General features: G+C 47.3%; 1 protein-coding gene across 9 annotated transcripts in view; it reads left to right on the top strand.

Annotated features, from left to right (window-relative positions):
- RASSF2 (Ras association domain family member 2) overlaps positions 1 to 11,184 on the top strand; it is a 42,421-nt gene extending 31,237 nt beyond the window's left edge. For all 9 annotated transcript variants that reach the window (XM_037736916.1, XM_017524013.2, XM_017524010.2 and 6 more), the window contains 7 exons: positions 1,810 to 1,898; positions 3,969 to 4,129; positions 4,896 to 4,997; positions 6,310 to 6,361; positions 6,804 to 6,925; positions 8,529 to 8,626; positions 10,466 to 11,184. In XM_037736916.1, the coding sequence (XP_037592844.1) occupies positions 1,810 to 1,898; positions 3,969 to 4,129; positions 4,896 to 4,997; positions 6,310 to 6,361; positions 6,804 to 6,925; positions 8,529 to 8,626; positions 10,466 to 10,535 (694 nt within the window). In that variant the 3' untranslated portion in view covers positions 10,536 to 11,184. The remainder of the gene's footprint in view (positions 1 to 1,809; positions 1,899 to 3,968; positions 4,130 to 4,895; positions 4,998 to 6,309; positions 6,362 to 6,803; positions 6,926 to 8,528; positions 8,627 to 10,465) is intronic.
- The last annotated feature ends 621 nt before the right edge of the window (positions 11,185 to 11,805 follow it).

Below are 11,805 nucleotides of genomic sequence, written 5' to 3' on the forward strand. Positions count from 1 at the left end.
ACAGGTATGAGCCACTGCACCTGGCCCTACCTGGCTAATGTTTGTATTTTTTGTGGAGATGGGGTCTCACTATGTTGCCCAGGTTGGTCTCAAATTCCTGGCCTCGGACAGTCCTCCCATCGTGACCTCCCAAAGTGCTGGGATTATAGCTGTGAGCCACCACACCCAGCGTTATGGCTGTGTTTGATTTCCAATGACCAAGGCCATTTCACAGCCTGACCCTGACCCCACATTTATATTCTATTCCCTAAGTGAGATGACTTTGAAGATTTCATTTGGCCCTGTCGCCTTTGGTTTGGGCTGCCAAGGGCTCCTTCACTCCGCCTGCTTCTTCTCCCCTCTCTGTGGTATCAGGCTGGTCTTGGTTGACTCTTGAAACCTGAAAAATACTTTGGTAGAATTTTCAGGAATGGTAGATGATGTCCTTTAGATGTCAGCTATAATAAAGTGAATGCCTAGACTACTGTCTGTAGAAGGATCCTGAGGCTGGGCCTGGTGGATCACACCTATAATCCTAGCACTTTGAGAGGCCGAGGAGGGCTGATCACTTGAGGTCAGGGGTTTTGAGACCAACCTGGGCAACATGGTGAAACCCTTGACTCTATAAATAAAGAAAGAAAGAAAGAAAGAAAGAAAGAAAGCCAGGCACAGTGCATGGCTGTAATCTCAGCTACTTAGGAGGCTGAGGCAAGGAGAATCACTTGAACTGGGAGGCGGAGATTGCCGTGAGCCAAGATCACACCACTGCACTCCAGCTTGGGTGACAGAGACTCTGCCCCCCGACCCAAAAAAAAAAAAAAAAAAAAAAAGCGAAGGATACTGAGACCAGTTGCTACTTCAGCAAGAAAGAGGGCTTTAAATCAGGGAGTGGGAAGTGGCTGCCCTGGGTGCCAAGGGTTCACCATTCCCCAGAGGCTCTGGCCAGGTCCATTTTGTGGCTCAGAAGTGTATGAGTTAAACTACAATAGGAAGTTCTCTTAGATTTTCCATTTTAATTGACCTCCCTTAAAACAATCCTACCCAGAACATGAAGTTTATCTCTCCTGGGCCCCAGGGAGCCCATGCTCTTCTCACCATGGGTTGGTCCTCATTGGTCAAATATGATTCTCCTTTCCAGCCAAATCCTCTGTTGATTTTGAATGTTTTTCTGAGCTGCTCTCTTTGTCCTTTTTGGCTTCGAGAAGTTATTTGCCAGTTATGATGGCAAACCAGGGTCTCAGCTTGGACGGCCTCCTCCTAACCCTTTCTTCAGCCTGGATGAGGACTCCGTCCGTGCAACCCTGAGAGCACTGTCAGTGCCCTTCCAAAGCTGCCCCGGCCCTTGTAGTGGCCAACCTGTTACTCCCCATTCCTTTTCAATGCCAGAAGCAGTTATGAGTTATTTCAGAAGCAATGAGTCTGAACTGGAATCTTACCCTGCGAAACAAATGGCTATTATTGGAGTTTTCCAAATAAGCCACAGAACCCATACATGCTTGGAAGCAGTGCAGGCAGCACATGGGTTTTGTTCTTTGGCGTCCTCCATCCTAGGCTGGATGAAGCCGATGCGTGTGTTGCTGCAGATGCTGGAAAAGAACATCTTCTCCCTCCAGAACTCCCCCTGCTCCACCCACTGCTTGGCCTGGGAGCTGGGCCAGCCTCATGGGATGCTCGGCGCAGCCCATCTGCACCCTTCATCACCTGATGTGTGCCAATACCCAGCCTGGCACTAGCAAAGTTCTCCCCTTGCAGGAGTGGGGTCCGGCGGGTGTGGGGCATCTCTCCACAGGGGTTAAACTCGTCTCTCCTCTCCCCTTTGTCCACCCCCAGAACCACCCTGAAGCCCCTGACTGTGCCCAACGTTCAGATCTCAGAGGTGGATGCACCACCGGAGGGTGACCAGATGCCAAACCCCACAGGTACATGTGTGGGGGAAGGTGCTTCCAGCTAGGGACCAACCATGTGAAGACCGCTGTGGTAGATGGTATAAACTTATTTATTTTTGAGAATATGAAATGTATATGCTTCAAGATTCAAAGGGAGAGAATGAAGTCACCCTCCTCATCCACCCACCTAGAAGCATCCCAAGAACATCCTTCCTGAGATAGTCTATCCAAATATAGGCAAAGCACATCGACATACCTTTATGGGTGGATGTAGTTTTTCCGCCCTCCCTCCCTCCCTCCTTCCATTTCCTCCCTCCTCTCCTTTCCTCCCTCCCTCCATCCCTCCCTCCCTCCCTCCCCTTCTGTCCTTCCCTTCTCTCCCTCCATCCCTCCCTCCCACCTTCCTTCCTTCCTTCCTTCCTTCCTTCCTTCCTTCCTTCCTTCCTTCCTTCCTTCCTTCCCTCCCTCCCTCCCTCCCTCCCTCCTTCCCTCCTTCCTTCCTTCCTTCGTGAATCTTGGCTCAGTGCCTCCCGGGTTCAAGTGATCTTCCCTCTCCAGCCTCCTGAGTAGCTAGGATTAAAGGCATGTGCACCAAGCCCAGGTAAGTTTTATATTTTTAGTGGTGACAGGGTTTTGCTGTGTTGGCCAGGCTGGTCTTGAACTCCTGGCCTCAAGTGCTCTGCCCACCTCAGCCTCCCAAAGTGCTGGGATTGTAGGCATGAGCCACTGCGCCTGGTCAGATGTAGTCTCTTTTCTTTACCTATTTCTGCAAGCGGTAGCATTTTGCACATTCGTTTTCATTGATCAGTTTATCTGGGGAACTTTTCCTTACAAATTTATAAAGAACTTCCTCATTCTTTACAGCTCTGCATTATTTCATTGTATGGAAAAAGCACAATTTATGTCATCACTCCTTTTTGATAGACAGTTAAGTCATTTTCAGTCTCTGCTCTGACAAGTTTGCAGTCAGTGGCCTTATACATGTGTCACATCACACATTTGTCAGCACGTACGATTCTCAAGTGGAATTTCTGGGTTTAAATTTTCATAGATATTGTCAGTTTGCAAAATCTTTTTTAGATAACATGGATTAAGTATATTTTAATAAGATCTGATTAATCTACTTATGATTAATGTCAACATTTTATATTTATGTACATACAAGATAGAAATATGCCATGGGAACCCCATATATTTTTATATGTATGCTCTATTAAGCATTATTTTTTCTAATTTTTTATTGTGGTAAGATCTACATAACATTTACCATCTTAACCATTTCGAGTGTACAGTTCGGTGGTGTGAAATACACTCATAATGTAAACCATCACCACCATCCATCTCCACAACTCTTCCCATCTTGTGAAACTGAAACTCTGCACCCGTTAAACTCCCAATAGCTCCCCAGATCCTTTCCCTCTAGCCCCTGACAACCACCATTCTACTCTCTGTCACTGTAATTTTGAATGTACCTAGAACGTACTTAGAGTGTACCTCAGTTATATGATGTACACTTATATGAGGTACACCCTAAGTAACTCATATAGCTGGAATCATTCAGTATTTGCTGTTTTGTAATTGACTTGTTGCATGGAGCATAACGTCCTCAAGGTTCATCCGTGTGTAGCATGTGTCAGGGTTCGTTTGCGGTATCTTGTTACCTGCCTGTGCCAGGCACTAGTCTAAGCGTTTTATGTGTATCAACTCATTTAAACCCTTAGCAATCCTCTGAGATGGATATTATTATTATCCCCATTTTATATATTAAAATACTGAGGCACAGAGAGGTTAGTGATATATGGCAATCATGGAGCTGGGATTTGAACCCAGGGAGCTCGGGTCTGAAGTGTTTTCTGAACTTTTCACTGTATAGCTTCTCTATAAATTCTGCATTATGTCTTCCCCCAGCAGAAAATACTATTTGTATAAAATATGTTTTTATATATATTTTTATATATATATATAAACAGAATATATATATATATTATATATATATATATAAACAGAAAATACTATTTGTATAAAATACATGTTTTTAGAGACAGTGGGTGCTGTAGCACTGGCCACAAGGAGAGGAATTCTCATTTGCCTCTCTTCTCTCAGACTCCAGGGGCCTGAAGCCCCTGCAGGAGGACACCCCACAGCTGATGCGCACACGCAGTGATGTTGGGGTGCGTCGCCGTGGCAATGTGAGGACGCCTAGTGACCAGCGGCGAATCAGACGCCATCGCTTCTCCATCAATGGCCATTTCTACAACCATAAGGTAAAGTGGACGGGGGGACAGGGGAGGGGGATGACCCCTTCCTGGGTAGCTGTCACCTCAGGGCTACAGCCATGTGGTGGGTGGTGCGATCCCTGGGAAGTCAAGTGTGTGCTGCTGTTTAGTCTTTGGGTTGTGGGTGGGCTGCAAGCCCTGCTGGCTCCTGAGGGTGGAGGGACCCCAGGTCAGAAGGCTCAGAGCCCCCCTGTGGGTTCCCCCTAGGGTGGTGGGTGAATTCAGTGGGGCTATACAAAGCAGTCCCTGCTGTAGCCTTGAAGACCCCATAAACACAGCTCCTCAGTCCCTCACAAGAAAATCCATGTTACACCCTCTTCCTGCGCACTGTGCCCCCAGTTGGTGTATGGTCTGGCTTTTCCTGGAGCTCAGCGCTGCTTCCGAAGCAGAGCTGCAGGTCTCAGTCCTGGGGGTGTCAGTGCACCACCAACCCCACCTGAGCCAGCTGACCCCGCCTTTCCTCCTGCTCTGTTCAAATCCTGCCCCTGGAGGGAAGTGCATGGTGGGAGAATGGTCAGAGACAGCCTTGTGCCGAAGTCCCAGCGGAAGGGTCTTTGTGAGTGTGGAGCATGAACTGAATTATGCAAACCCCTAGGGCTGCTTTGTCTGTAAAGCCTGCTGCTTGCCAGGCTGCCGACGACGGCTCCCAGGGGGTACGTTGTGAGTATCGTCACTGTGCCCTGTACCGCACCTGGATTTTAGCACTGGGTCCTTGTTCCCACTCCCACCCTGAGCTGGCCCCTTCTGTCGACAGACATCCGTGTTCACGCCAGCCTATGGCTCTGTCACCAACGTCCGCATCAATAGCACCATGACCACCCCACAGGTCCTGAAGCTTCTGCTCAACAAATTTAAGGCAAGTTCCCTTTGCTGGCTGTCCACGGATAGGGTCGCAGGTGTGCCCTGGGACCCCTAGAGTGGTTGTGCGGGGAGCTATGGGAATTGTATGGTTTGCGGGATGCTGGGCAGAGGGCTTGGGTGCTTTAGATCCTCATGATCCAAGACAAGGTCCACAGCATCAGCATCACCTGGGTGCCTGTTAGAAATTCAGATTCTCAGTCCCCACCCCAGACCCGCTGAATCAGAAATTGTGAGGGGTAGGCCGGGGACACCGTCTAAAAAGCCTACAGGGGGTTCGGATACCTACCAAAGTTTGAGAAATATCAGCCCTCAAATCCTTTATGGGCTACTGGCTACTTTAGAAGGACCCTGGGGTCTGATGACTAGTTTTGGGCTCAGTGCAAAGATTGACTTCTGGGACACAGCTGGGAAACCTACTTATATAAAATATGATACTTAAATAGATGTGTAAATTATAGTGTGGGAGTGCTTTTAAAATCCTGTTGCTCTGTGTTTTCCGCAATTTCTTGGAGACCAGTGATCTTTTGGAGACCAGGTATTCTTATTTTTAGTGGAAGCCAGTGTAGCCTAGCAACCTAAGAACACTCTGAGTTCAGATCTCCATTGAGCAACTGTGAGTTGGATGAATTGGGCGGGCGACTTAACCTACCTCTGCCTCTGCTTCATCATCGTGAAATGAGGATAATGGGACCTCGCTGCGGTATTGTCGGGAGCATTAGATGGGTTGAAACCTTTAACACTTATAGAACTATGCGTGGCATATTGCAATAGACAACAGCTATTATCTATCCTAGTCATGTGCCACGGAACGACCCATTTGGTCAGTGATGCACCACATATACGACGGCGGTTCCGTAAGATTATAATCCATTTTTTACTGTACCTTTTCTGTGTTTATGTATGTTTAGACACACAAATGCTTCCCATTGTGTTACAAGTGCCTACAGCATTGAGTATAGTAACATGCTGTACAAGTTTGTAGCCTAGGAGCAATAGCCGTACCATATGGCTTAGGTGTGTCGTAGGCTGTGCCATCCAGGTTTGTGTTGGTACTCTCTGTGATGTTTCCACAATGAAATTGCCTAGTGACACATTTCTCAGAATGCATCCTCTTGGTTAAGCGCATGACTGTATTATTGATAAACTCATCTGCCTTCTCATCATTTCTGAGAGTTGTAGATAAATAGCTCTCCCCTCAAAACAGCCTAAAATATACTTAGCTTTGCATTGTTAAAGAAGAGAAAAAGGCTCGAAACTGGGATGTTTAAATAAACACTTTCAATAAGTATCTTTTGTTCCTGCTTCAGATTGAGAATTCAGCAGAGGAGTTTGCCTTGTACGTGGTCCATACGAGTGGTGGTAAGTCTGAAGGCTACAGTGTACTTTAAAACTTCTAATTATCTCAAAATAGCAAGTTAAAAAAATACCTCTGCCTCCTTTTCTTGTTGTTTGGGTTTTGGACTTCCAAATGTTGTTTGCTTTCAAGGCTGATGGGCTTGTCAGTAAACAAATCCTAAACCTAACTGCCTATTAAAAAACGAACTAGATTTTCTCAAGAGACACATAAACCCAAATCCTCCAAGGGGTTTGAGGCATGGTGGTGCTGTTGAGGGGGGAGGGGAGTGGGAGGAGGTTGCTTTTTACATCTATGGAATAGTTCATTTATAAATCAGTCTCCTGACTTATATGGCGGCATCTCCTAAGGTGCCTGGTCCATTCGAACCCCTGCGTTGACCACTACTTAATGTGAGAAAGGCCTCAGGCCAAACTCAGGGCTGCCGCTGGTTGTGTGTGATTACAGAGAAACAGAAGCTGAAGACCACCGATTACCCGCTGATTGCCCGAATCCTCCAGGGCCCATGTGAGCAGGTCTCCAAAGTGTTTCTAATGGAGAAGGACCAGGTGGAGGAAGTCACCTATGATGTGAGTCCCCTTTGGGTCAGGTGTTCTGTCCTCAGGAGGTTGGGGATTTGGTTGGGTCACCTGCAACTAGGGTATGGAATGACTTTTTTGACCAATGCTCCCTTTTATGCCGTTCTTCAGTACCAGGTTCTCTTGAAGCCAGGCTGAAGGTAGGAGTTGCTGGAGGAATGCCCAGGCAGAAAGTGATTTCCATAGAAGGAGTAAATTGCTTGAACCTTCCTAGGGTACTGTGAGAGGGATGAGAAATGTCTGCAAACACTCTTTTAGCAATGCTAGGATGTTAGCAGTTGGCTGGTTGTGGTGGCTCACTCCTGTAATCCCAACAGTTTGGGAGGTCACTGCAGGAGGACTGCTTGAGACCAGGGATTTGAGACTAGTCCAGGCAACAAAACGAGACCTTGTCTCTACAAAAAACTTTTTTAAAGTAATCGAGCATGGTGGTGTGTGCATGTGGTCCCAGCTACTTGGGAGGCTGAAGTGGGAGGATCAGTTGAGCCCAAGTGGTCTAGGCTGGAGTGACCTGTGATGACACCACTGCACTTCAGTCTGGGTGGTAGATACAGCAAGACCCTGTCACACACACACACACACACACACACACACACACACACACAAATACAAGAAGTGAGCCATCTTGGAGCACGAGAAACCAGGCCAAATCACGTAAGCATATTTGAAGCCACCACTCAGATTTGGTGTGTCATGTCCACACACATTCCATTGGCCAAAGCCAGTCACATGGACGAGCTCAACATTAATAGGGTAGAGAAATATACTTCTCCCAGGAAGGAGAGTTGATAGAGCAGGGTGGGGATTCTGGTGGGGGAAGGAAAGCCATTTTTTTATTTTTATTTTTTTTAAGGTGGAGTCTTGCTCTGTTGCCCAGGCTGGAGTGCAGTGGCACCTCCCTGGTTCAAGCGATTTTTCCTGCCTCAGACTCCCAAGTAGCTGGGACTACAGGTGTGTGCTACCATGCCTGGCTAATTTTTGTATTTTTAGTGGAGGCAGGGTTTCACCATGTTGGCCAGGCTGGTCTTAAACTCTTGACCTCAAGTGATCCACTGGCCTCAGCCTCCCAAAGTGCTGGGATTACAGGCGTGAGCCGCCATGCCTGGTGCCATTTTTAAACTTTAACTCACCCCAGAGGCACCCACAGCCTCTCCAAAAGCAAGTTCATATTTGGATGCTTATTTGAGTCTTGAGACCCAATTCGTCATTCTGAACCCTCGTTCTTTCCATTCTCTTAGGGCAGAACAAACGGGTTTATTAAACATAATGGGCTTGGTTCTTTCTCTGCATTACTGTATCAAGAGAAAGTGCTTTTCTATGTTTGGTGTCACTTTATCATGAACTGAATGCATTACATGAAAAATGAGAAGTTATGAGATGGTGTCACATAAGTGAAGTGATTGTCACAGACTCCTTCCCAACCTGGAGAGGAATGATACTTGGCTCCTGCCTTTAAGGAAATCCTGGGTTTCTGGGAAAAAAAAAAAAAAAAAAAGACTTCCCAAGGCTTTGTGCCTTGTATGAGGATGGCCCTGAAAGGAATTGGAGCGATGCTGGGAAGGGCATGCACCCAGACGTGCTTCTTTCTCCCCAGGTGGCCCAGTATATAAAGTTCGAGATGCCAGTACTTAAAAGCTTCATTCAGAAGCTCCAGGAGGAAGAAGATCGGGAAGTAAAGAAGCTGATGCGCAAGTAAGCGTGGCCTCTGGGGCCCTGGGTGCACTTCTCCTGGGCCTCAACAGAGGGGCCTCTGTTAGGTCCTCGCAGGGACTGTGCTGAGCTGCTGCATGGGCCTGGGTCTCTGGGCTTTCTTCGGAGGGGGGGCTGCCCATTGACAAATCTGGATTTCAAGTGGGGACATGACAGTGTCATGTGTTCATCTCTCTACTTCTTGTGTCAACTTCTCATTTTGTTGTGGAACATCAAGGTGTCTTTTGTCCTCCCTCTTATGGAAAGACTCTGCAAAGGTGTTGGTTTAAAATTTCTTTGGGGTCTAGATTCAGAAATAGGGGAGGTGACTGTGCCCTGGTTTCTTAAGTATATGATCAGGCTCCCAGCAGGAGATAGATGCTCATTCCGATGAGGGTCTTGGAGGGGTGTTTGATAGAGGGACTATTTACAAAGACTTGGGCAGAGTCTGGGGTAACTTCAAGGGGCAGTGCAGTCCCTGGGGCTAGTGTTATCGCCACTTGCCTGAGGGGTGAGGGCAAGGAGTGCTAACCAAGACCCGGAGGTTCCAGAGATTTTAGGAAGGCTGTCTTAGCAGTGGAAGTAGCCTGCCCCACTGACCTCTAAAAATCCTTTCTTCTCCCGCTTCCTCCCTTTGTAACATTTCTCTTCTGGAAATTGCATTTTGATTGAAAAACAAAGCTTCTTTCTGGGGAGGATTTTGTGATTTATTTGCCACGTGTAGTCATAAAAGAGATTGCCTTTCATAGATGTGGTTGAATAAGTGATTAATGTTTGCCACTGGAAAATACAGCCAATGCTGGATTTGCTGTATCAATGATCAGAACTAGTCTGGTAACATTTACTGAACACTTACTATGTCCTAAACTTTTTTTTTGACATGGAGTCTTGCTCTGTCATCCAGGCTGGAGCGCAATAACACGATCTCTGCCCATTGCAATTCCCACCCCCAGACTCAAGTGATTCTCCCACCTCAGCCTCCCCAGTAGCTGTGATTACAGGCATGTGCCACCACACCTAGCTAATTTTTTTGTATTTTTAGTAGAGATGGGGTTTTGCCATGTTGGTCAGGCTGGTCTTGAACTCCTGACCTCAAGTGATCCACTCGCCTCGGCCTCCCAAAGTGCTGGGATTACAGGCGTGAGCCACTGCGCCTGGCCAACTCTGTCCTAAACTTTAAAAATAGCTTTTACCGTGCATCAAAAAGGCCTGAACATAAAGAATATGTCTATTTATCCCTGGACGACAGTGCCCACTCCTGTAGCTGCAGTGCCATAGCTCGGGGAAGTCATGGGAAAACTGAACTGCCCCCAAGCCACAGACCTCCATGCCTGGTAGCTGCTATGGCCTCCTCTGCAGAATGCAGGTTCTAATATAGGGTTGGACCACATGGAGTTGCCATTTTTGTGGGGCCCCCCAAGAGGGTCAACTGTTAGCAATTTTATATCATCTAGCCTAGGTGAGGATTCATGAGCTACTGTGCATATGAAGTACTATGCATAGTGTCTTGGACATAGTAAGCAAACCCACTGAATTCGTAGAATGCTTATTATTTCTGTTGTTATTTTTTTACCTTTTTTTTTTTTTGATCAGATGTTCTACCCATAGTAAATAATCTAATTTGGATTTGGCCTCTTTATTTCCTCTCACTGTGTTGTAGGAATGAACATAAGCAACAAAGTGGCTAAAGAGGGGTAGGGGTCAGTAATGGAAGCAAAAGAGCAGGGCACTTGACTGCACTGGTACCTGGTGTGACCTTGGTGTTACCTGGGTGGCCGGGAAGGTCCTAGGGAAGTGTGTGTTGCTGGCTGCTCTCCCCCTGAGCCTGTTTCTTGTCTCCAGGTACACTGTGCTCCGGCTGATGATTCGGCAGAGGCTAGAGGAGATAGCCGAGACCCCAGCAACAATCTGAGCCACGAGAACGAGGGGATCTGGGCACCCCAGGAGCCGCCATTGCCATAAGACCCCCCCAGGAAGCTGGGCACTTTCTTTCCATGGAAACATTTAGACGCAAACCTCCCCAGCTCCGGCCAAGTCATCATTTGCTACCAGGAGCTGGATGTAGAAGTCAGCAGACAGTTCCCCATCCCTGGACACCTGCTCTCCCTTCTTCCACTCGCAAGGACTTTTGATTTTGGTTATAAGGAGGACCCAAAATGTGTGTGTGTGCATGTGTGTGCACACATGGTACGTGTCCATGTGCCTACCTGATACTTTCACATGTAATTAAATTCCAGGCAACCAGCACAAGAGCCGTGAACCTGGCAAATGTGCTGTTTATGGGCCAGAAAATCAGAGGAACCATGATCTGAGGGGTATTTAGGTTGAAGGAAAGATTTCTCCTCTCAAGCGCCACAGAGCAGCCACCTGTCTGCCTGTGTTTAGAAAGGGAAGAGGGTTCTCCAGGTTCACCATTTGGGTTGTTTATATGTTGGTAGAAATTCTCCCTGTGTTCCTAGCTGGATCAGTGAATGTGAGAGCCTTGGAAATTAACAAAATAATAGCCACATTATCTTGAGGGAAGTCTGATGGAAATAAAAAGATAAATCATCCGTGGGGTAGATGCAATAAGCCCCCATGTTTTTACACTGGAAACTTTGATCGTTTTGAATGACAAAGACATATGTGATGTTCTACGTGGAAACCTGTAAAAAGTGGATTCGGCCTCTGTCCTCGCCTCCATGGCTACCTGTAGGAGACAGAGAGGATCCTGTGTGTTTCTCTGTACCCAGCTGTCAACCCATCTCTCTGGTGCTTCTTTGAGTGGAAGGAAACATCTCAAGAAACAAAGATCTCATTGGTGTGCACACGGGGCTGACCAGCTAGTGTGGCCAGGGCCTGGTGGCCAGGAAGTTTCAGGCTGAAGGGTACTGTCGAGCCTACCCACAGAAATGACAGGTGCCTTGAACACAGCCCATCTTCACGTCATCAAGGGTCTTCCTGCATTTGAAGCCATGTTTGCAGTCAAGACTTTATTCTTTCCAACCTCTGGGTTCTTGCCAGTTGCCCTCACCTTGCGTGTGGAAATGCATTCCAAGAATGAAGCCTCATCTTGGTGATGACTGACTGAGCATGGGGTTCAGAGAAGCTCTTTAGGCCACCTGGTGAAGGTGCATGGGGAGGATGGGGCTTCTTTCTTAGCTTCTCTGAGCAGCCACCTAGGTGATCTTTAGAGTCAACCC

Source organism: Cebus imitator, unplaced genomic scaffold (assembly GCF_001604975.1).
Source record: "Cebus imitator isolate Cc_AM_T3 unplaced genomic scaffold, Cebus_imitator-1.0 Scaffold31, whole genome shotgun sequence".
Lineage (NCBI taxonomy): Eukaryota > Metazoa > Chordata > Mammalia > Primates > Cebidae > Cebus > Cebus imitator.